Source organism: Physeter macrocephalus, chromosome 20 (assembly GCF_002837175.3).
Source record: "Physeter macrocephalus isolate SW-GA chromosome 20, ASM283717v5, whole genome shotgun sequence".
NCBI lineage: Eukaryota > Metazoa > Chordata > Mammalia > Artiodactyla > Physeteridae > Physeter > Physeter macrocephalus.
In genome coordinates, this window is record NC_041233.1 from 115,503,002 (window position 1) to 115,528,145 (window position 25,144).

General features: G+C 43.0%; 2 protein-coding genes across 7 annotated transcripts in view; both read right to left on the reverse strand.

Moving 5' to 3' along the window:
- Positions 1 to 393: 393 nt before the first annotated feature.
- On the reverse strand, positions 394 to 10,255 carry SPATA4 (spermatogenesis associated 4). Of its 5 annotated transcripts, none has more exons than XM_028481848.2 (7): positions 10,227 to 10,244; positions 9,582 to 9,675; positions 4,906 to 5,035; positions 4,398 to 4,516; positions 3,943 to 4,163; positions 2,104 to 2,220; positions 394 to 673 (listed from the first exon to the last, which is right to left on the reverse strand). In XM_028481848.2, the coding sequence occupies exons 5-7, from the start codon at positions 4,109 to 4,111 to the stop codon at positions 558 to 560; spliced, it is 402 nt and encodes a 133-aa protein (XP_028337649.1). In that variant the 5' UTR covers positions 4,112 to 4,163; positions 4,398 to 4,516; positions 4,906 to 5,035; positions 9,582 to 9,675; positions 10,227 to 10,244; the 3' UTR covers positions 394 to 557. The 5 variants fall into 5 exon arrangements, with proteins under 5 accessions (XP_028337649.1, XP_028337650.1, XP_028337645.1 ...); XM_028481849.1 differs by lacking the exon at positions 10,227 to 10,244 and adding an exon at positions 10,198 to 10,207; XM_028481844.2 differs by lacking the exons at positions 9,582 to 9,675; positions 10,227 to 10,244 and adding exons at positions 5,142 to 5,177; positions 5,804 to 9,575.
- Positions 10,256 to 13,945: 3,690 nt separating this feature from the next.
- Positions 13,946 to 25,144, reverse strand: part of ASB5 (ankyrin repeat and SOCS box containing 5) — a 50,643-nt gene continuing 39,444 nt past the window's right edge. For both annotated transcript variants that reach the window (XM_024115756.3, XM_055080838.1), the window contains exons 2-7: positions 22,941 to 23,020; positions 20,204 to 20,311; positions 19,348 to 19,498; positions 19,045 to 19,179; positions 16,845 to 17,036; positions 13,946 to 16,038 (exon numbers count right to left, since the gene is read on the reverse strand). In XM_024115756.3, the coding sequence (XP_023971524.1) occupies positions 15,911 to 16,038; positions 16,845 to 17,036; positions 19,045 to 19,179; positions 19,348 to 19,498; positions 20,204 to 20,311; positions 22,941 to 23,020 (794 nt within the window). In that variant the 3' untranslated portion in view covers positions 13,946 to 15,910. The remainder of the gene's footprint in view (positions 16,039 to 16,844; positions 17,037 to 19,044; positions 19,180 to 19,347; positions 19,499 to 20,203; positions 20,312 to 22,940; positions 23,021 to 25,144) is intronic.

Sequence of the window (25,144 nt, forward strand, 5' to 3'; positions counted from 1 at the left end):
TAAATCAAACTCAGTTGTCTGCTAAACACCAAGTAAACCATGATTTTCCTTCCCCACAACTCAGCATATTTTCTTTGATGGCTTTTAAGTACAGTTATTTATGCAAGCGGGCAAGATTTTCTATGGGCCTATGTATAACAGTCATAATCACTCAATAAATTTTGTTGCTGAACATGACGTGTAAATAAATAATATCAGGCATATTAGTAGCGTGGCTCTTTTCTTTCTAGTGAGGAAAACATATTACAAAGTAGATTCGCCATTCCTACAAAACTTATGAGAAAGAATTCTTACTCGTCATGGTGAATTATGTTTAACTGGACCTTTAAAATTATTTTTGTTCATTCTATACTAATTAAACTGATTTTGTATTTTCCACACTACTAGGTGCAGGTGTTGAATAAATGGTTGTTGAATTGAATTAAAAAATACGTTCTTCAGCCCAACTACAGATAAGACACCCCTTTAATTTACTTATTATTGAAATATATCCAAGACTAGGTGATTGTATCCCTTTAGAGCGGCAAGAGGTGGTGGCATCGCTTCTTCAAAGCCCATCAGACAGGGGCTCTTCTGGGTTCCTCTTCCATGTTTCTGATAGGCCTCATAGAGTCAAAAGAATGTTTTCCAGCTTGCTTCATGTGAATTTCCTTAAGTGGACTGCCACCATTACCTGTATTGGGTGTAATATTTAAATAAACAAAATTAAAATCCATTTGTGGTTATTAAATATGAATACGACCATCTGTGTTTCTAACATACCAGACATACGCAGAACGATTGGCAACAGGCTGAGCACGTTAGTCTAAATGCCTGGTAAACAGAATATTTAAAGCACGCATCATAGTAGTCGGAAATACAAAACCTGAATGCCACCATCTCCAAAAGTCATCGGTGGAGCCTAAAAATACCCAGGGCTTATTTTGGTGCATCTGATACTGAATATGACTCAACTATTTTTAGATGTTGCTTCAGAAAGCAGGTGAGGCAACAGTGCCGTGATTTTTTTTTTTTTTTTTTTTTTTTTTGCGGTACGCGGGCCTCTCACTGCTGTGGCCTCTCCCGTCGCGGAGCACAGGCTCCGGACGCGCAGGCTCAGCGGCCACGGCTCACGGGCCCGGCCGCTCCGCGGCACGTGGGATCCTCCCGGACCGGGGCACGAACCCGCGTCCCCTGCATCGGCAGGCGGACTCTCAACCACTGCGCCACCAGGGAAGCCCAGTGCCGTGATTTTAATAGTGCTTAGATTTGGCAAATATACAGACTTCATAATTCGGTTTCTAGAATTCTGCACTGAGGCATCCAAGCTGGCCACTCAGACTCTTTAGGTGACTCAGTTCTAATATGAGGGGCCAGTGACAACTAAGAAATCTACATTCGCTTGGCGCATTATTTTGCTAGATGCTAGATTTAGGTAAAAACAAAGAGAGGAACTTTAAGTGTTAAAAAAAAAGGGTAACAACCTTTCTTACAATTAATTTTTGCCACTCTATTTGATAATTAGAAGCTTTTCAGATGAACAGCCTGTGATTGCAGTACCATTACGCGCAATTTTGGTATATGTTGTCCACCATTTACACACGTAAAGACCATTCCTAACTTGCAGGCTATACCAAAAAGTCAGGCAGAGGCTGACTTTGGCCCGTGTTTGGCTACAGTTTGCTGTGGTGGTAAGTGCTTTCTGAATTAACAGGATTTAAACTCGTGGCTTCTTGTAAAACAAGGGATGGGGAAGTCTAGGTGTGCAGGTTGTCTGTATCTGCCTTAGGACTGATTCATCATCCAGCTGCTACAGGATTGAGTTTTGAGCTCTGCCAACGAGCTTCCCCTGTTTCAGACGCACTTTTTTAAGCTGAAATCGGAATTGAAATGGCTCCTATAGTAGCAGGCGGGGAAACGCTGGCCTGGGAGTTTCCCCTGCTGTGACTGGTTCTTAGCGGACAGCATGCGCCTGCCACCTATTCCAAAGCACACACATCAACCTACTGCACCGTTCTCGACTGAATGCCTAGACCAACATTTTAACGATTTTGAAATTTTAAACAAACAAAATAAAACAAAAACATCATTTTTAACAAGTGAAAAAACTTTTTAAACACTTACAACACACAGGAGCAACTCTTTCCTTCGAAACGACCGAATTACATTTGCACCCAGAGGCTTGGGCAGGACCATGTCTGAAAGTCGATTCTCCCACTGTTGGTTTGACCTCAAACCATTCTATAAAATGTAAACAAAAATTCTTTCTTAAAAATTCACTATGGCCATGGTCAAAATACGACACCACAATTTTAAATTAAGAAAATTTAGACATCTGTTGTATCATATTCCTGAGAGCAGTGTGGATACGCAGGTTAATAACCCTCTCCACCATGGTTCACATCTTAGATGCACAAAATAGTTGCTTTAAAAAAGTTACTTTAAAGACAGTATCCCTATGTTCCTATTAGTCTTTTGTTTTGTTAAGCTTTTTTTTTTAATTCAGCCAATTTATTTTTTATTTCATTTAAAAAAAATTTTTTGGCCACACAGCATGTGGGATCTTAGTTGCCTCACCAGGGATCGAACCCACACCCCCTGCATTGGAAGCATGGAGTCTTAACCACTGGAAGTCCCAATAAGCTTTCATTCAATAGTCATATATGTACAGAAAAATGAACAAATCGTATGTTTACAGTTTGATGAATTTTTGGAGTGAATACATACCTGGGATGCCATCACCCAGATCCAGAAATAGTATATTGCTAGCACCCCAAAATCCCTTCCTGTCTCTCCCATACAGTACCCTAAAACTAAAACTCTGTCTTGACTTCTGTCATCATAGGTTAGCTTTACATGTTTTTACATTTCATATAAATAAAACCATACAGTAGCTATTTCATTTTGCAAACCTTTTTATACTATAAAAATAGTGACAAAATTATTTTCCACGTTTCCCGTATTTCTTATTAACTAATTCTATCAACCGCAGCACTCGGGCATCAGTTTCACTGTGCTTCTAAAGATCACCTACTCCTCAGCAGCTCACCCTCACTGAGGCTGGAAGACGTGTCTAAGGTCATTTCTGCTCATCAGCCATGCCCTGTTTATGCTTAGACACCACCCTGGTCAGTAACATTCCCAGAACTGTGATTATCACAATTAATTACTTTGGCTGCTTAAAATCAGCAGTCTCAAAAATCAACACTGGTGATAACAGAATTCTGTTCAAGAATCCAAAGTGTTGAGGTATCCCTGGCTAAAGAGAAAATGTGTTCCAAAGAAGACAGCAGAGATATAGGTTAGCTTTGCACTAAGATGGACATTTAAACTGATGACTAAATGGAATGGTTGTGTTTCGTTCCAGGAATTCCGACAAGACCCAGTGAGTGGAAGTAATAGTGAGATAGATTAAATGTAAGCAAATATTCGGTATAAACAATAATGATACCTGATTTTGCAGTGTTAAAAAAATAACTTGACAAAACGAAAATGCTGAACAACAAAAGAACTGAAGTGGGGAGGGGGCTGGTAGGGAGTGGTCAGTGTCCTAGTGTTGTAAGGTCCTTACAGTTTGAGGAAGAGAATAAAGATATTACTCTTAGACTAAGATAAATATGCATGTTAAAATTTCTAGCATAGCACTAAAGAGAGTAGAAATCTATAATTTTCCAAATTAGTAGGGAGGAAAAAAGTCTTTGGATAAAAGTTCAGTCCAAAAGAAGAAGAAAAATAGGTAAGACAAAAACAAGAAACAGAACAAATTAAAAGCACAAAATAATATGATATGAATACATATATGGTAATAAGTATGACTGAATTAATAACGATAAAAGTCGCAGTAGATGAAATTACAACAGTCTATGAATTAGGGCACAGTGGCAGGCTTTTCTTTCATCTGTGCTCAAGAAAAGCCTTCTTAAGCTTGGAAGAACCCAGTTGACTATTTCCGAGAAAACTTACTTGGATTCAGTTTTCTGCTCAATTTTCTTTGCAACATTTGTAAAAGGAAGAGGAACTCTACTTTACGTTCATTGTTGAGCTTGTTCGGATTGCTTATTAATTCTGATAACCGAATGTTATCTTTAATAGACTTTGAAGCTGTCGATCTGGGGACCAGGGGCAACTGCATCTGGTAACTGTAGTCTGTGAAATTCACAAGGTCATCCTGGATACTTTTAATTCTGGAAATAAAAAAATAAATATTGGTGACAAGCCCCATTTTAGTAATAACACTTATATTATCAAAAGTTTCAGGGGCTTCCCTGGCGGCGCAGTGGTTGCGCGTCCGCCTGCCGATGCAGGGGAACCGGGTTCGCGCCCCGGTCTGGGAAGATCCCACATGCCGCGGAGCGGCAAAAAAAAAAAAAAAAAAAAAAGTTTCATATTATATTACTAGAAAATTCCAAATAACTCACTCTCGATGTGTTAACAAGGTGTACACCTCCTGTATCAGTATTTCAGGTACTCCGGCTTTACAATGAATTGTTCCGTGGATTAGTTCTTTAGGTAATCTAAGTTTTTTTCTTGCCAGGAACTGTAATAGTAGAAAGAGAATACTTTCACCATATGAAGTTCTATAAAAATCTCCAATTACTGTGAATTCACTTTAATCCCCCTTTAATCCTCAACTAATATCTTGAGGTTTAACATGTTAATTATTAAAAGTTATTATTACTCAGCAAGAAAATCAACCATTATATCCCACTCCAATTTGAAATGAGTATGTTCAGTTTCACAGGTGACTCATGACATAAACTTTAATAACCTTCTTTTCAATACAAGGAAACAAGCTGCCTACCCAGCTGCATTGTGTCCTGAAACACGGCCACACACGCATATACAGAGAAATCCACGACCTCAAGAATACAGCTCTTCAAACATAAACTTTTCAACAGTTAAAAGTGTCACTGATTGCTAATTTACCTTTTCCAACTGCGCCCAGTTATCCAACTTGACTTTTAAAGAAGTTCCATTTTTAAAGGATGACAACTTAAGGTCCCAGGGGTAGTGTACAGTGAGTATTTCTGCTATCAGGAAGCCATTTGAAAAATCCCTGATCCATAACAATAAGGAAAGAAAATAAAATGCAGTTAGTTAACACAGTTTGTGATTACGGTTCATTAACAGCAATTTAATATACTACACTGAGAGCAACTTACAGAATTTTGTTGTACCATTGCTCCAAGGAGGACCTGCTATGGAATAGCTTTTGGGTAAGATGACACACACCAAAGGCCATGGTGTTCTTTTTATGAACCCCAAACTATTAATTTGTATCGAACGTGCATTTTAACAAGATGCCCATGTGATACCTAGGTACACTGAAATTTTCAGGCGTGTCTTTCTTGAGGAATACCGAAATTAGTAAACCAGAGTCCTTGCCTGCAACAAAGTCATTATTCTTATGGAATTTAGTTTGCAATCCCAGAGCAAATATTAACTGCCACTAGTATTAATGTCCAATGTCTCTGAAGAAAGAGCCTGGACTCTTACTTTTCTTGTAGTCACCAAAGCAGTCTGTATTAGCTTAAGTCTATTTAATGATTGATTGACTGATTGACCGATTGAGTGAAATGCTCCATCCTATTTTTTAGGCCAGCTCCCTAAGAAAGCAAGGAGTGTGTGTGTGTGTGTGTGTGTGTGTGTGTGTGTGTGTGTGTGTGTGTGTGTGTGTGGTGAGTGGGCGGGGGCAATGTGTGTGAGTGGTGGGGGGGTGAGTGGGCGGGGGCAATCCCAGGAAAAACCCCTGCGCGGACCCCGGGGCTGCTCTGTTCCGACCGAGGCTCCCGTCAGGCGGCGGGGGCCGGCCCTGCTCCAGCACCTGCTGATGTTTCTGGGGAAGAAGCTGAGATCCAGGCCCTGGAGCCAGCGCAGAACCGACGGAGACACGCGGGAGCTCTTCGGGGGATGCGGATAGACCAGACACTTCTTAGGCCTCCCTCGCATGGGAGCGGCTGGACGTGGCGCAAGTGACGGTGACTTGGGTACCGTCGGCAGTGCCAAAAGCTCTCCTCCCAGACCGGCGGCAGCCATGGCGCTTTCTGGGTTTCTAGGGCAGCACCGGAAACGGGGCCTCGTCGGGGGCGGGGCCTCGTCGGGGGCGGGGCCTCGTCGGGGGCGGGGCCTCGTCGGGGCGGGGCCTCGGCGCGGGCGCCCTGGGCCTTGCTGCTCCTCCAGTTTGGGGTCTTGCGGCTCCGGGTTGGTGGACGCGCTTCCCTGGCTTCACTGAGGACTTGGTTCCGGGAGCTTAAGCCTTGGGCGGAGCTTTCAATCTCCGTTTTAATTGGCGTGAAGAAAAACCGATTTAGAGCCATCCCTTAGAAATTGACATTTTGAATATCGTGGTTTCTGCCCCGTCGAAGGCCTAGTTTCAGTCAAGCAGTTGGAGGAGGTTGTGAGGACCTTTCAGAGGACAAAGACAGTTTTCGTGTGGAAATTGGAAACGATAGGGTTTTGTTCCAAAATGCCAATGAAAAAAATCCTCAAAATTAAAATGAATAGATGCTTAATGGCTACAAAATTTAACGTACCTATTTCCTTAATTATTACGCTGTGTTCATAAAAATTACATATTTGAAAGCGATTTGTAAATTCGATTTTCACACTTTACAAAGATGCCCCAGTAGGCATGATTCATTCATTCATTCGAAAACTATTTATTGAGTCCCTACTAGACCCTGAGCTAGTCGCTTGGGATTTATCAGTGAACAGTACAGAGGGGAAGAAAAAAGGATTGCAGAGCAGGGACAGACAATTATAAATTAAATATTTACACAGCAGAGTTGTTAACATCCTTTAAAAAGTCTTACAGTAAAAAAAAATGTGGTTCGTGATACATATTATTGTGCAAGATAAAATATGGGATAGATCTTGAGAGTGGAGCTATATAATATTTAGTTGAATGTGTATTCATAGACATGTTTATTAATCAAGTAAACCAATGTGAGTCTGTATGTGGTGAAAAAGAAAAACAAAAACGCAGCTATACAAGTGTTTTTTCTTTGCCCAATGTGTTTTTCACGGATGATTCATCCACTTGGTGAACTTTTTTTTTGAGGAATTATTATTCGGTGCTTTGCTATGCACTAGGTCTTCACTATTCAATATGGTAGCCACTAGCCCCACGTGGCTGTTCCGATTTAAATTTAAATAAATTTCAGTAAAATAAAGTGAGTAACACTGGCTACATTTCAACTGCTCAGTAGCCACATGGGGCTTGTGGCCACCACATTGTACAACACAGATACCGCAGTATCACTGCAGGAAGATCTACTGGGCAGCTGTGCACTAGATTATTTATAGAAGGTACAGAGATATAAATACCTGAAAAAAGATCATGCACCCTGAAAAGCTCTGCCATGGTAAAAATATATGAGTATCAGGGAGGAAGCAAATAATTTGGCCTGAGGGAGTGTAGGAGTCCTCTCAGAGGAGGTGACCTTTGATGTGAATCTTATAAGGCAGTATTCTGAACTGGTTAAGGCAGAGGCTTTGGAGCACCAGGTCTATTTTTTATTAGTTATGTGACCTTGGGCAAGTTATTTAACCAGTTTTATTTGTAAAAGATGGAAATAAATAGGGTATACCTCACAGGGTTGTGTTGAAGGATTAAATTAACAAGTTAAATGAGTGAAGATCCTGGAACAGTGTACACACATAGGGCTCAGTAAGTTTAAATGATATTTCTAAGACGATCATGGAAATCTGTGGAACGAAGAGGGGAGGGGACAGTCCCACACAGAGTGACTAGTGTTAGCAGAAGCAGACAGGATCTATGATATGATAGTTTTTATGAGTTTTAAGGAATAACAAATAACCCATTAAGGTCAGAGAAAGTGTTTAGGCTTTGGCATGTGGGGCCACCCCAAGATTTCGGTGGTGATGGCTAGAGAGGTAAGTTAAGGCTATAGATTGGGGCTTGACTGAGAACAGTCTTGCTAAGGAGTTAGAATTTTTTCCTGTAGCAAATGTACCAACTGTGAAGCAAATAGGTCTCTGTTTCAAGTACACCCTTCTAGGTTCTGCCTCACAGAGTTGGAACTCGGCACTGTAGTTTCTCCTTTGCTGAGTTGTATTAAATCCTGCCACTAGGGGGAACTAGAGAGCGACCAGGAGGCCAGAGGAAAGGAGAAGGGCTGTTTGGATGACGGTCACCATGGCAACAAAGCTCCACCGGGCAGGCGCAGTTGGTGCCGGCGTCCAGGTTGGGGTTTTTTTGGTTTGTTTTAGTTTGTTTGTTTTGCATTCCCGGAGCAGGTTTCATCGTACTCCCTCAGAGGTTTCAGCGACCACTGAGAAGCGCTCAGAACTCCAAGCCCCAGATTTTACTCTCGGACCGCGCCTCTGAGCTCCTTAAGCATCAGTATCTGCTGTCAGTATACGCTGCCCCTTCAAAGGTCTGTAGGGCTTTCCCTTCAAGTTCTAGACTCTCAGAACCCCTGTTCCTTGCCTTTGCTCTCCAGCACTAGGGGTCTATCTCTGTTCGTTTGATGGTCTCATTTTAGTTCCGTTTGACCGTTTCCTTATATTAAATTCTTGTTGAATTCGTGGAGTTACTCTGTTTTCCTGCTGAATCATACATTGCTTCATACTCGGAGTAGCTCATCTACATGTTACCAGGGCGGCTGAAGAACCTGCTACTCCCGTTCACTGGATCCACGGTACCACGAACAGAGTGGACCAGCCGGATAGTCTGTGGGATGATACGACACTCAAAAGCCTCCGCTGATCTTGTGGCAGAGAGCCAGAAAATTGATTTGACCTGCGGCAGGATGATGAACGTGCACTGCTTGCCCTGCTCAAGAAAAGCAAGCGGCTTTTTGTGGTTCTTGCAGGCTGTTAGAGAGGAGAAGAAGTACTTTGCAGATCAATAGCAGCGTAACAGTTGCTAGGGACTGTGGCGATTTATTCCAGTAAAGATACTGAAACAGAGCAGCACCCTATGGTCCTTTTCCCCCAGGTCCTCTGCCTGCCCTTTGTCTGTGGAAAAACTATAGCCACAGAATAAGTTTAATCAGAGAAGCGAGAAAATGCAGAAACAAAGGCGAACAGTCGAAGGAGACCAAATAATACTAGTTTAGTCATTAAGCATAAGGAAGGACCTTTGGTTCCTTCTCAAGGGCTATAGGTCATATTCTGAGCCGTGTCCTGTGAGCTGTCTTACAGATTCCGAAACCCACACCAGGTGGGGAAGTTAACTACGTGATGACCAGGCTGTAGCCATGACATAAGCCGCCGCAATTCCGAGAACTGGCCTCAAGAAATGGAAACAAACCGACCCTGGAACCGAAGATTAACTGTACTTAAAACAATCAAGATGACCGATTTCAAGATGACCGTCAGAGCTGCCTGTGCTGTTTCTGCAGGCAGCCCCCTCTCGCTGCCCATAAAAGCTCTTGCCCACTGGTTGCCACTGGGGGGAGCTGGCCTTTGGACACGAGTCCGCCCTCCCCTCCCGGCCCTGGTTACCGGCATCCAAAATAAAGCAAACTTTCCTTTCCGCCAGCCTGGCCTCTTCACTGGCTTTGGAGTGGCGAGCAGCCAGACCCCGCTTTCCGTTCCGTTCCCTCAAATGGAAAAGCAGCTATCACTGAGGTTACCTCCTGATGAAGTTCACTGATCCACAGTCGCCCCTAAGAGCCAGCCAACTTTTGCGCAAGCCAACAGCCCTCGCGGTCAGGAACTGTTGTTGCCCTGTGTCAACGTAAGAAAGTTCAGAAGAGCTTTACTTGATATGAGTGCTTTGTTGACTGAGAAGCAAATGTCAGACAGGGAGACTTCCAACAGAAAGTGCCTAGAAGCTGGCTTTCGGCAATTACAGCGCAGTTTATAAAGTGTAAATGTGTGAGTACATTCAGCCCTCTGGACCCGTGGGTTCCACATCTGTGGATCTAACCTATCTCAGATAGGAAATACTAGAAAAAATAATTCCAGAAAGTTCCAAAAGGCAAAACTGGAATTTACCTCCTGCCAGCACCTCTTTACATAGCATTTGCGTGGTATTGGGAAGTATAGGTAATCCAGAGATGAGTTAAAGTATACAGTAGGGTGTCCCTAGGTTATAAGCAAATAGCACGCCGTTTTTTGTAAGGAACTCGAGCACGCCGGGATCTTGGCGTCCTCAGGCATTCCAGGGGGACTGGAACCAGGTCCGCCACAGATACCAAGGGGCGACGGTGCGCTCTTGTCCGTTGTGATTGGTTACTGGAAACTTACCCTCCTTTTCGTTGCATAAGCTCACTCACCGGTAGCCAAGGAGCTAGGAAGCTGTAAGGTCACACCGACGGGGAGAAAGCTGAAAGTTTATAAGGTCGGTATCAGCATTTGGGCAAGTCTGGAGAGCTCAGGTCTTAGTTAAGTGGCTAAGGGTGCTTGGTCTAGGGGCATTTTCAGACTGTGGCCTCGGTTTTGGCTTCTCAGCGCCACACCTGTCTTCCACGTTGGAGTGGGGGGCGTGCAGGCAGTGAGCACCGACTGTGTTCTGCTCAAGCAGGGACACCTGTGCTGCTCTGGACGTAAGCTGCCCCCGCCTCCTGCTGCCCACGGGGAGGTGGGGAGGTCTCCCTGATTCTGGAATCAGACAGAAGGTTCACTCAGTCCTCCCACTGAGCCATGCCCTTCCACTTAGACTATGTCCATATTGAGGGGATATTTGGGAAGAGACCTCAAGTTCTCCCTCTAGTTCTTTTAATGGGGCAAAGGAATTACCTGAGAAAGCTCCATGTGACTTACCCAAAGAGGGAGAAGCCCCTCCAGATGGATGTCACTCACTGGTGTAATTAGAGCGTCACAGCCGAATCGGAACAGGTACGTGATTTTCAGGGCACGGCGCAAAATCAAAATGGGCCCATTGTTCAAAAATTAAGCATTTCAAGACCACCATTAAACCGAGCCCGGGGCCCTCTGAGTGCAGGGCCCTGAGCAGAGCTCAACGCGGTGTTACTAAAACTAGCATATATGGCTGTGGCGACCATGTAATTTTCCTCTGCGTACACAAATCAAGGAGAAAGCTTGTGAGGTTCCTTTTAATACCTTCCATTTTTTTTCCTAAGGAGAACAGAACCAAGTCCAAAATTACTGCCTGCCGTTCCCCCAGACTGAGACCATTTGGCTGAGAATTGAACTGAGTCCTTCCTTTCAAGGAGGCATTTGGTGCCTAAGGCCTTATGCCTTCATGTACATAATAGATACGGATCTTCCTAACAATTTGAAACGTAACAATGTAAAATGCTGACTTTGCTTTGAGAGGGATACCTCAGAAATGTGAGATGGTTAGGAAAATACTTCTCTTTCCCCCTTATGTGTTTGAATTGTCCTGTCCCTGAGAATTACCATTTGTCCTTGGCAAGTGTAGCAGCGTGCGTGCGCGTTTAACTTCCCCTCCGGGCAGCGGAGGGAACGCAGAAGCACGTCCGCCGCTCCCGTTGACGGGGCGCTCCCACACTGGGCAGTTTTGAATGTTGTCCTCCCAGACTCCGGGGCAGGGCTGCTGGCTTCAGAGGCCCGCGGACTCTGCAGCGGCCTGAGGCCACCCACTCCGAGGGCTCTGTCCTTGGGTCCTCGGCCTGTAGAGCGGTCCCTGTTCTGCTGTGATGCACAGGCTGCAAATCCGAATGCTCGCACGCCACCCCCTCCTCCCATGTGTCCTCAGGCGTTTGTCCGTGAGAGGAATTACATCTGCTCAGTGAGGCCCCTGAGGGATCGCTGTGTGTCGCCGGTTCTCGGAGGGACACTTGGTGATGTCCGGACACATTTGGGGCCCCCGCAGGCAGGGCTTGAGCGGGCCGAGGCCAGGGATGCCGGGAAGCGTCCTGCGAGGCACGAGGCGGCCCGTGAGGGCAAGGATTACCTGGTCCCAAACGTCCCCGCTGGAGAGGCTGTCGGGCCCTGTTCGGGCTGATTTCAAACCTGCCAAACTAGTGCTGAGGCGGAGGCGCGGGGCTCAGGCAAGCCCGCTGCTGTGGGTACAGAGAGGGAGGGCGCTTGGACGCCTGTGACGATAACACACTGAGCGAAAGGGAACGGCCTCCCAGGCCCGAGGACAGAGGCTGGCCGCGAGCGCCGCTGGACTCGGCTCTGTGCACACGTGAGCCCAGAGAGGCGGAAGAGGAGGACAGCACATGTGTTCCTGAGGGTGGGAGCTGCAAGGAGCCCCAGAAGTTTGCTACGTCGTGCACGTGTCCGTGCAGATTTGCTACGTGCTGTCCTACGCGCTGCTGCAGCCGGAGAGCGCAGACGGTAAGACGTGCCAGCTCCGCGGCTGGTGTGTGGGCCTGAGGCATAGGAGCGAGCATATGTCCCCCTGTCCCTTTGGTCTAATGCAGGAGGCTGGCACGAGGATAAAGGAAGTTCGAGGGCCTCTCCTGCCCTCCAGCGCGGCTATTCCTGCGGGGAAGTGACCCTGTTCTTCCTTCCTCACGTTCCATACATTCTCTGCCTACATCCTCACGTGGGAGGATTGTGCAGAGCCGTGCGGAAGGGCAACGTTCTCCCCGTGCCGGGAGCTGTCCTGACCGCTAGCGTCCCGACTCACCACTTCTCCTCCCCTGCATCCAGCGGATCCCCTCCTGGTCGATATCAAGTCCTGTGCCCCCCAGAACCCCGGCCTTTCCTTCCTTGAGCCTTTGGGAACCTTCATTGTCTGGCGGGTGACTCACCAGCACGATCCGTTCGTGTCTGGGCTCAGAAACACTAAAATCTCCTATTTCTGGCAACCGGACCTAATCACTTGTGCTTGTACGACACAGAGTGAATGTTTCCATTTAGCACAGCAGTTCCAGGAGATGTTTTGTGTTATGTATGTAGGTCGTTTATATTCTCTGGAGTGCACCCCTTTGTGTTGAAATCCTAGAGCAGATGGAAAAGGTAGCAAGGCCTGAATTTTCTGAATAAATTTTCCTCCTGAAAAAGACTGAGAACGATTATGAAGGTTTTTAAGAGAGAGGGCAAACCTTAAAACAAACCAATTATAAAGAATAGGAAAGTAGAGAAATTAGAGTGAAAAAGTGGGAATAACCCGAGGGAGAGGATACTGTTTTAAGTTGTTTGTAAATGGAGAGCCAGTCATCTGGGTTCAGGGCCATCCAGGGAAACACGATGGATACATTTAGACCTTTTCAGAAGAGGCCATCCTTTTACACTGTGTTTCCATTTACTGACTCAGAAACGTCGAATATACTCTGTGGTTACAACAATAATAGAAATTAAATACGTTTTCCTACGAGATAAGTGTGTTCAACAGTGCTTTACTCCAGTATTTATTTCGCTATGTTTCTTTAATCTCGTATCAAACACAGGCGGTCCTCGACCTAACAATTTTTGGACGTTACCATCGTGTGAAAAGGATGTGCATTCGACTTCTGAGTTTGGAGATGCTGTCTGATCTTCTCTTGATGCTGGGCGGCTTCAGCTCCCAGGCAGCCAGCCCCCTGATCACGGAGGGAAACAACTGGTATGTGCTTACAACCATTCCGGACCCAGACAACCACTGTGCTTTTCACTTTCAGTGTTCCATAAATTGCATGAGATATTCCATGCTGTGCTGTCAAATAGGCTTTGTGTTAGATGATTTTGCTCAACTGTAGGCTAATATACATGATCTGAGCACGTTTAAAGTAGGCCAGGCTGAGCTCTGATGTTCTGTGGGGAAGGTGTATTAAATGCATTTTCAACATCCGATATTTTCAACTTACGGTGGGTTGATCAGGAGGTAACCTCGTACTAAGTATAGGAAGACCTGTAGTATTTTTTTTTTGTCTCTGTCTTTGTGGAATGTTATCCTTGGACCTTTACAGACATATATATTATAAGATTTGGATTAGAGGACCTTCAAGGTATAATTTTCAATCTGCACTATCCTACTCTCACTGCCCGTGATACAGTGATTTGAAAACCAGTGGTAAGCAAAACTAGGACAATTGAATCATATTCTCCCATTATCTTCCATTATAAAATCAAATACTAATTAGAAGAGAAAAAAAAGAGCTTTATTCCAGGGATAAACATCCCACTTTAATATATTAACAAATATATGATATATTTAAATTAGAACACATCTTTGATAAGACAATTGTACTCAAGCTAAGATACAAGGTACCAGCATACTAAAATGTCCAAGCGTCAATTTTTATTTTAATATTTGATATTTACTTCTCTTATTGGCACAAGATCAATTAAGAGGGTTGCCTTGCATTACTCACACTCCAAGATGACCCTTAGCTCAGGGAAAATGCTAGTAGAAAACTGTTTTATAAAAGCAGTTTTAATACATAATTATACTTAATAGGGTGACTCTATAATAAAACAACAGTTAAATGCATATTCTTCTGAGGATATTACAAATTTATTAAACTGAGATATTTTGTAAAACAGACTAAGTTAAAAGTCTCTACCCACATAGAAGACATTTTTTAAACAAACATGCTATACAGCCTTATTTCTACTTTCGCAAATCTAAAATGATATTTTAAAAATGCAATCTTAGTAACTTTGGGGTTACATACAATAATAGTTTATTTCCCATGGGTCTCTGAAAGTCAGCCAAGAACTAAGTTACTAGGCCCCTGGGTCATCAAAATAGTGGTCAAAATATTTTATGAAAATTTGGTAAATTTATGATATAAAACTCATCAAAATATTTTCTTCTACTTTACACAGTGTTATAAGTATCTTGATTATCTTATTTCTAAATCCATAAAAAACTCAAATATAGTCTAAATTACAAAGAAGGCACAAAGGCTTTTCAAAAATTTTTATTTAATTTTTTAAATTGTTTTACATCGCACTCAAGTACAGTTAAGCAGAAAAGAATAAGCCCCTGCAGGGGACACCGCTACACTAATACCTTCTGGTGTACAGCATTCCCTTGCAGTACAGTCTATGCAGAACCCTTGCTTCGTGTAAGAAGGGTTAGAAACACCACAGTGAAGGTCCACAGATAGCATACATTTTCTGAGTTTTCTACATTTGCTAAGTGATACCCCCTTGTCCCTTTCTTTGAAAACCCCACAATTTAACGCATTTTTCTTCTTCCATTTTCTATAGCCTTGGACTGCCCTGATCCCCGAAGTGTGACCCAGGGCCTCTTTAACAACTAGATATGAAGTTCATTTTCCTGGGTCCAGGTATCACCAGCTATCAGCAGTCTCTGAACGGGGGGAAGGCTGCAGTGATACGTGTAAAAGCACAGAAGGGAAACCCTGAGAGGCCACCCTTGAGAAGGAGAGGGTCTTCAGATCGTCTGAGCAGGTGTGTAATGTTCCAAAGTTCTCAGGGTGAGAGGGCAGCAGTGACCATTTTAGTCCTACCAGTTTCTGAAATAGGTCCATTTAAAGCGGTGAAGTGACCAGTGGGACCTTTGCAGGGAAGGGGCAATTTATCCTTTCTTTACTGAATTAATCATTATAGTGACAAGGGTACATCTAACAGGGTGGGTTTCCTGAATGAGAGTCAACTTTATTTCAAAAAGGATATGACTTGCTCTTTTCTAAACCATACTCATATTTTGTATTAATATAAAAAATACAGAGATAGTCAATTACAGAGGCCAAAATTTAAAAGCTAACACATTATTTGAAAAATATAGACCTTAAAAAATATAATATACAAATACTTTTAGTAAGGGTTCACATTTTTCTGTTTCATTCTGAAAATGAAATGGTGAATTTCTCATTTTTTTCTAAATCAACAAAGGGATATATGGGAATAGCTAGTAATATATAGGTATTTTAAACATACTATAGTTCAAAAACAGTAAAGATGCATAAAACAATAGTACGTCCTAGTACACTTTAACTAAAATTGCTATTTCACTTCTTGTGCGGGGTGTTCTCATATCTCTTTATCTTTAGCATATTTTAATATGAAATATACACTATGCAGATGAAATAGAAATGTTTGATTTTCAAACATTTAGAATTATTTTACTGCCTTATCGATACTGTAAGAAATTCTGCAATAATGTTGGTAGCTGGAGCTGTGGGATAAGGTGTAATCTTGGTCTTCCAATGCAGTTTCTGATACAGAGTCTGCAAAGTTGGCACAGAGAGCTTGGGGTAGCTGCAAAAGACATGAAAGTATTTGCTCATTAAAATCAAAATGGAGCTTTCTATGTTGGAAGAGACATGAACTCACACCACAGAAAAACCACAGGGCTTTGCAGTAAACTAGGGGAGTGTGACCATTGTCCAGGGAAATTTACATAAGCACTTGTCATGCTTTTTTTTATTTACAAGACTTCATTATAATTGAGGTATAGTCTATGCCCGTGCATGTTCTTTAAAACATTATAAACTTCAGGCTTATGAAATTATTGTTGCATGTAAACCTTCAAAAAAATTTCTGCTTTTAGAAGGAGATCTAAATCAAAAGCCCCAAGAAGTGTTGTGCACTAAAAGGGGAATTTTTAAAATTATTTTTTTCTCAAATTAGGTTTCCTATTTAAGCCAAAGCAAGTTCTACTACAGTGTCTGGACCAGCCTTTAGAATTTCTGTTTTAGAACAAAAATACTTCAGGATTATGTTCCTATAACACGTTATAGATAATGCAGGCCTTTATAAAATGGGGCATGTTTCCAAATATTTATTAAAATATTAAACAGAATTACATACTGTTTATTGTCAAAAGAAACAACGTATTTAACTTAACCAAGCGAACACAGAATTGAGGTAAGATGAGCCCAAAGGAAATCAAGATCAACATGATCCCTCCTTTACAGGTGGAACCCAAGTTAAAGAATTATCTTCTTTCAAAAAATATTCCAAATGGTATGCCATTGTTATTTTACGTGCCAACAAAAAGTCTTTAAATTTCATCTACCTCAGGCAAACAAAACTTTTTTAAGGCCCACATGGATTCTTCTTACCTTCATGCTGAAGCAGTAATCTTTCCACCAAACTGCTGGAGGTCGCTACGTCGACAGGTCTCAGAAGCTCTGTGTTCTTGGCATTGATGTCCGCTCCAAATTCTAGCAGTAAGTTTACAATTTCTGTACAGGACTGTCGGGCAGCGGCGTGTAATGGGGTGTCCCAATACTTGCCTTTTTGTACGTCAGCGCCTACGTGGAAATGAGGAATGATGGTAGATACAAACAGTTAGTTAGATGAGTCCCTTAACCTCACCAAGGCGAGGCGGGCGTGTCAGCCACCAAGAGGACCTCAACTCTTTCTGCAAGGAGTTATTTCTTCACGTATAATATACACAAACATGCATTTTTCGTCTTAAAACGTGATACGGCTGCTTGGAGAATGCACACTTTTGTTAGATTCTCTAACATTTTTCTCTGTGCTTGAAAGATCTCATAATAAAAAAAAAATTTTTTTTTTAATTTTAAACAGTTCCCAAAGGAGTCATATTAATTAGTATTACAAAGAGTGCACAGTTCGGTTGACTCATATCCCTTTTCGTCGTGATGGATAGTTTTCAGGATTATTCAAGAGCTGATTGCTCTTACTCTTTTCATTTATTTTAAGGCAGTAGAGCACTTTGGTTTCTTGGAAAACTCATGAATCTAGATATGTGAGCTCTTTGGGTAAAATGTATATAGATTTTCCTCTTACTTCTCACTCAGGTAGTTTAATTCAATAAATATATAAAGGCACTGAGCCTCTTAAACGGAAAGGCACACCATATTTCTGCATGCAAAGTAAGTTTTTAAAATGCTTATATTCAAATACCCTTACACGTTAAATTATCTATTACATAGTTTTTTTATCTTAGGGCAAAAAGCCCCTGGGACACGGTGGTCATCATGTGCAGTGAGTACATACTGTTTAATATTGTAAACAATAATAATCCCATTTTCCAGGACATAAATAGTTACAACACCAAGACATGTCTATTAATAAAAACCCATTAAGTCCTCAGTTCTGTTGTCTGATCCCATCAGCAAAACTAATGATGCTTAGAAGAAGCAATACATTTTAATATTCCCTTTATGGCCCTCTTGCTACTCTCAAGTTTCGATAAAGGTAATTGTTTTCAGTATTTTCAAATCAAATGTAAAACATTTAGCGGAAAAATTATATTCCATAACAGCATCTCCATAGAGAAAGCGTAAACTCTGTTGGTTATATCAGTTTTATGGGAGAACAGAGCCTGAGAAAATCAATCCACAGTTACTAACAATACTTTTCCAGTTTTTTTTTAACCCAATATAAAATACTTGGAAAAGAATAATATTGCTAGCAAAGTAAAGGAAGGTGATAAAGAATAAACTCTTCTGGGTATACAAATTTATGGGAGAATATAGCCAGAAAATAACAACCTGTCAGCCGTTATTAGCAGAACTCACGTTTAAGGCTCTTACTAGATGTAAAGGGAAAAAAATAGCGGATGCAGACACCGCTTGAAGAAGTTTGCAATTTAGCCAAGATGATGCGAGTAACGCGTAAAGGGTTTACTAAAAATATATGTCAGTATATATCGGAGGCCAAACGAGAGTCATAGACAATCAAAACCATAGAAATCTGCTTGCTAATTTTACGTATATTTTAAGCACCTGCCGCATGAGAGGCATTGTGCTAGGGAAAGGAGATGATGGGAAAAAAAGACATAATTCATCTCCTAAAAGGGCTCCGAGTCCTACAGTGGGTGAGATCACTACGGCCTCAAAAGAGTAGGAATAGCTTCTCAGGGGCTAAAGCTGAGCCTTGAGGAATTGGTTTGTTTCAAGTAAGTGAAGAGGGATTAAGTCTTTTCAGGTAGATTACAAAGTCCGGGGAAGTCTCGGAAGAAAAGGTAGCTAATCAATTATAATCCCTAACATTTCTTTTGGTGGGTTTGTTCACAGAGATATTACATACACTTGGCACCATTACATTCACCCTTGAGGATTTTAATTTTATGACCTTCTCTATGGCTTTTGGAGTTTTGAGGTGAAGTGGAGTTACCATAAATGAGGTTCTTTTTACGGGTTTTATAGTTATATGTGAGAATGCTTAGAATAAGAACATTTTTAGCCATGCGATGTAATTTTTAAAGATGCTCATTTACAGAAATCAACATGGAGCTGGATAATTGCTTGTGTGTACGAACAGAATGGAAGATGTTGTACAGAAAATTACCAGCGTAAAGAAGCTTCCGGATGCAGTGGAACTGCTGAGACATAGAAGCTACATACAGAGGGGTTCCCAGATGAGGAATGTCTTGATCAACATCTATGCCCCAGGATATCAGGATTTCCAGACATTCATGGTGACCTGCCAACACAAAGGACAGGTGAGTTTGCGTTTCCTGAATACCTGTTCCCCCCGCAAAACGTACACCTCCACCTAGGCTTCTCCCTGCAGTTATTCACTATAAACAGGGCACCGCATGCTGCTGACGGAGCTTTCTCCCCTTGTCACCTAAGCTGGGGTCACGGGTACCTTTGCTGGCGGCCTCGTGCGTAGGGGAAGGAAGACAGGACTCCAGCTGGGCTTTGGCACCGTGTTCCAGAAGCAGTTCTGTGCAGCTGGGGCTGCCTTGTGAGCACGCATTGAATAACGGGGTCACGCCGTCTATGGTGATCGCATTTACCTAAACCAGACCAGGGGTCTGAGAATGAGAGTCACAGAATCCTACAGCATTCGCTGTCAGGCATTTAAAAACAGGTACGTGACCTGGGAACAGATAAGTGAGAACATGCGGCCAGTACAGATGGCAGAGGCTCTTTAGCTCACACACGTCCATGAGCCAAGCTTAAAAACCACAGGGATAAAGAGAAATAGGATGCGGTAGGTAATCCACAGGAGTGCGCGTGCGACTAGGGGAATCATGAAAAAGAAAATACCCGAGAATCAAGTACACAAAAACGGATTCCATGATTAGGTACTCTGTAATCAGGAAAAAAAGGTACACGTGTAACAGTGATGACGGTTGTGGTGAAGCCATTTTGCTCGTGGCAGTTGAGATTGGAAATTCCATTTCTGAGAATTTATCTTCAAACAATCATTCAGAAGATGAGCAAACATTTCAGGCATAAAGATGTTCATGTACGGCTAGTTAGAATCACGAAAGCAGCAAATAGCCTAAAGAATACTCCTTATCATGCAGCACGCTACCCATTCTTTTGCAATGACTGGAAATCCTACTCAGAGTGCAAGGGGGCGATTTGAGAGCTTTATTTTTGTGCTCCTAGTTTTTGAAAACTACGAAGAAGGCGAGAGAAGCCAAATGAGCACTTTGCTTGATTCTCTTAGCCGGTTGATGTGGAAACGGTTAGCGCTTCTCAGAGGCACTTACGTTGGCTCCAGCTTGCAGAAGTGTCCTGGTACAGGCCACGTGATCTCCAAGGCAGGCTTCGTGTAACGGGGTGACGTGGTCTATGGTTACTGCATTGACTTTATAGCCCTAAATATGACATCAATAATTTTGAAATGTGAGCAAAACGTCAGAAAAAATCCTCTCTATAATTGTCATTAGAGGGCGATATCAAAGATCAGAGAATTTCAGGCACGTGAGGTTTTAGTTTAGCAGGAACGGCCAGTTCAAATGCCCACGGCCAGTCAGCTGTCAGATCCCCTGAACCAAACTGTTGTGACCGTCCTATCTACACCCCACACTGCCTGAAGTAGTTTGCCCAAAGGATTCTGAATGTTTTCTCTAAGTTTTGCTTCCTTAACTTTTTTATTTTTTGCCTTTATGAATTGTTTTGGTTGCTATTGTTATTTTGTCTTTTGTTTTGTAGAACTAAAGACTGTTTCTAGGCTGGATTGCCTGTTTTGACAGGGGATATAAAATTTCAGGCCAGCCTAGGCTGCGGTGAGAAGAAATTGTCTTACGTTGCTCCATGAATTTTTGTCACTAACTAGGTATGATTATGTAGGGGAGAAAAAGCTTTTTTCTTCTCTTCTAGGTTCTTTTGGCTGGTCTAATAATCAAATTGACATAAGACCAATGAACAGAAGAAAAACAAGTTTAATTTCATGCGTGTGGAGGCCCCATAGGTATAGGACAGACGAAGTTGTCTGACGCAGGCTGCTTGTGTAATTTTATAAACAAAGAATCCATTGTTTGTGAAGATCTGACGAGACAAAAGGATTTGGGCTTTTGGAGTAGCAACTTAAAAGTAAGTAAAGTTTGTTTATACAGCTTCCTCCATCCCAAATTCGCCTTCTCTGGTGACAGGAAGCTCACCAACCTCCCAGCATGGGGAGGATACCTCCCCTGGGAGCTTTGTTTCCCGATTTCAGGGGGACAAAGGAGAGGCAGAGTGTCCTTCTTCATACTGGCTGTTTCTCAAATAGCTTTAATTCAAAATAATCAATATGCTACCTGGGCATATTTTGGGGCAGCCTGCTCTGAACCCCATCAACTAGATTGTATGTTAGTGGTTAAGAGGTCTGAATACAGAGTCAGTTAGATGTGGGTCTGAAGCTCCATAATGCAGTAATTATTTTAATTCGGACAACTACTGTAACGGCTAAATTTTAGGGTTATCATGAGGATTAAATGAGATGATACATGCAAAGCAATAATGATTACAATGCCCAGCATATAGGAAATGTTTGATTTTATTTTATTATTCAGTGAAAACTAAGTACAACTTAAAATATTTTTATTCCAATTAAACTAATGATATCAGACTAAAAGAATTAAATATTGCTAGGATATGAGATTCCTCGCCTTCTTGCTATTTCTGGCAATTCATTGTCTATTGACAATCATTCTAAGCACTATAATAGGAAGATTTTCATGGCCAAATCCCCGTAACATCTTACAGATTACCATGATCTGTAATAATACCAGAATGGACACGAAGAATCTTAAAATGAAGGCAAGAAAATAAACATCACCCCAAATCTCTGTCACTAGCAAGTGGCAATTTTTAATATTCCTTAAATTATCCTTTGGGAGTTTTGAATTGGCTAGCCCGCAGCCAGACTTGGAGAGCTAATTCCCAACTACCGCTCACTAAGGTGACCCGTGAAAGAAGCCTCTGTGAAGGTCAAGAGTCCGCCTCACCAAGCCTGGCTGGGGGCATCCTCTGACTCCTCTCGGCTGGCCTATCCATGGACATGAGCTACGTGTTGAGAAATATCCTAAGGTTACCCTCCTCTCCGAGAACTGCAGGACCCTTTCGGGGAGGTAACCCTTTAGAAGTTAGTGACGTTTTTGCAGTCTTTATTGTATTTTTCATCAAGTGATGAGCAAACAACATAGTCACAGGGTTATCCCAGAACTGGAAGGCCGCGGGGAGTGCCTGCATCCTCACTTTACAGGTGAGAAAAAGAAGGCTCAGACAGGCTGTGATTCACCTCAGGTGCCAGCCTGGAATCCAGGTGCTGCAAAGCCCCCGGCAGTGCTGCTTAAAGTGGGTGACAGCCCTTCCTTCCCTCGGAGTCATCCGAGAAAACTCCTGTCTCCCTGATACTGGGAGGCACCAGGGCAAGGACTTCCAGATCTGGGTGTGCATTTAAATCACATTGGCCAAGGCACAGTCCTTTCTACTTCAGTAAGGAATCTGTGCTTTTCATTTTTTCCTCAGGTGAGTCTGATGAGCAGACAGGTGTAAAAATGATTGTTTTGTAGCTTTCGCAGGCGAATCCCTGTAACATACTACAGACCACCATAATGTAAAAAAGACTGTTCAGGCATCTGGTCTGATCACCCCCTCTTGGATATTTTATGACTGAACTAAGGCTGCAATTAGCTGTACACGTTGTACTGAGTTAAGCATATTAAAAATGTGTAATGAATAATACATACCTCCAATTACTTCCTGCTTAAATATGACTATCAATGAACAAATATACTGTATGAGAAATTTGAAATCGTAAGACGTAAGACTACACCGAAATATTTAAAACGAAGTTTCGGAGATAAGTAAGAAACTGTGAACTTGGCTAATAATATCAGTTAAAAAGACTAGTAAAATTTATTAAGCAATTTTATTATTTTGAGTTGATCACTATTGGCAACGGATGTTCGTACGCTCATGGGACGAAGGGCATATTTTAAACGACACGTTATATTTTACCTGCGATAATAAGGTTCTCAGAGCAAGAAGACGCCCTTGACTTGCTGCTTCATGAAGTGGTGACCGATCTGCCCAGGAACCTGCCAGAAAAGAAAGGAAACAAAAATCTGTGAGTCAGAGTAAACCCTGAGAGATGCAGTTAATTCACGCGGAATAGACATCATTGAGGCTCCGTGTTCAGCGAAGCGACCAGGATGTTTCACCACGTCCCAGAAACCCCATGCTGCTCTAAGGGACCCCGAAGGGCAGTTTCCAAACCCAGAGGGCTGGGCTGCATGTTCCGGAATAGGCCTGTCCCAGACCTACTGTACCTTTTGGATTACTCTCCCAAGAAGAGAAGGATTAAAGTCACTAGATCTGCCCCAGAAGCCCCCGTTTCATGGTTTTTCAGGCAGACCCCAGAAAAACACGTTTTTGCACCATCAGCAAAAACGGCAGCGGGCGCACTGACCTCTCCCCACCCCGGCCCACCCTGCTGTCCCCATGCTCTCTGCACCCCGACGGTGGCCTGCCCTCGGGGTGAGGGGCTGCAGCTGTCTCAAGGAGCTGAGCTCCAGGTCCTGAAACTGCAAGACGCCAGGTGGGTCCCAGAAAGGGGGTGTCACAGGCTGGGAGGGGCAGACTGTCACTGGGGTTTTGGTTTTTTGGTTTAACTTTTTATTTTATATTGGAGTGTAGTCTCAGGTACGCAGCAAAGTGACGCACTTATACGTACACACGTATCTAGTCTTTTTCGAACTCTTTTCCCACTTAGGCTGTTACATAACAGTGAGCCGAGTTCCCTGTGCTCTACAGTGGGTCCTTGTAGGTTACCCACGGTAAATACGGAGGTGTGTGCACGTCAGTCCCAAACTCCCCAACGAGCCCTCTCTGCCACCCTTCCCCCTGGTAACCATAAGTTCGTCCTCAGTCTGTGAGTCTGTTTTGTAAATAAGTTCATTTGTATCATTTTTTTGAGATGCCGCATATAAGTGATATCATGCGATACTTCTCATCGGTGTCCGAAATGGGGCTGAGCGCACCAAGGGCTTGCTCGGGGTCGCTGATTCTCCTGTGCCAGCAGTGGACGACGGAGGCACCAAAGCCTCCAACCCTGTGCCCTGGTGGATAAAGCCCTGACCTGTCATGCGCCCCGTGACCCCTCTTCTGACAGGCCTTTGGCACCTCCCCATTAGGAAAATCAGTGCCCTCCCATGTAGAAGCCCCCTTTTCCTTCTCTCCCAGGCCCCTCTCAGCACCCAGCCAGCACCCATCCATCCATCACCTGCCCCTCCCATCCCTCCCCCGCTGTGGTCCACCCAGGTGACTTCATAAGATACTGGCTTGGTGTACAGTGATTTTCTTGCAGGCAAGACCAGCATTGTCAGTTTTATTTAATGGACATGAGAGATCATCTTAGAGTGATTAAACACACAGACTATGCAAATCAGAAAAATACTTACAGGGTATCATCGGCTGATAAAGTAAAGCAACGCTGACAAGACAGAAAATCTTCCCGAGGTAATGTGATGGTTTGCGAATACCTATGTCCTTGTCTTTATTTAATGGACATGAGAGATCATCTTAGAGTGATTAAACACACAGACTATGCAAATCAGAAAAATACTCACTTACAGGGTATCATCGGCTGATAAAGTAAAGCAACGCTGACAAGACAGAAAATCTTCCCGAGGTAATGTGATGGTTTGCGAATACCTATGTCCTTGTCTACTACCCTTTTTGTGGATACATAGGATGCAATAAATATAAATAATTTTTAAAAATAAACCGCTGATCAGTCCTAGTGCAATTTAAATAAAGTCACTTAGCTGTTGGGTCAGAAACATAAATTTCATGAAAAGCACGTGTAAAGCGTGCTTATATAGGTCAGGAAAATGACTGGAAACATAGTAGCGTGCTGTACTTTTAGAAACCACTTCATTATTCCTGCACTTCGTACCTTTGAAAATGCCCAGACATATACCTATGCTTCTGTATGATGGTCTTGCAGTAGAACTTTGCCACAAGTGAGGTCCAAACAATTCCACTGGCTAAAATGTGGGACAGATATCACAAGGTTAATGAAATGACCCAGTGAACCCAGTATAGAGGGCAGAAGTCAACTGACAATCATCAGCCTTTTTTTTTTTTTTTTGCGGTACGCAGGCCTCCCACCACTGTGGCCTCTCCCGTTGCGGAGCACAGGCTCCGGACGCGCAGGCTCA

Coding starts and splice junctions, on each gene's coding strand:
- SPATA4 (XM_028481844.2), bottom strand. CDS start 6,015: ATGGCTGCCGCCGGTCTGGGAGGAGAGCTTTTGGCACTGCCGACGGTA. Junction 2,221..3,942: donor GAGCAGAAAACTGAATCCAA/GTAAGTTTTCTC, acceptor TACATTTTATAG/AATGGTTTGAGGTCAAACCA. Junction 674..2,103: donor AAGAGTTGCTCCTGTGTGTT/GTAAGTGTTTAA, acceptor CACCCAATACAG/GTAATGGTGGCAGTCCACTT.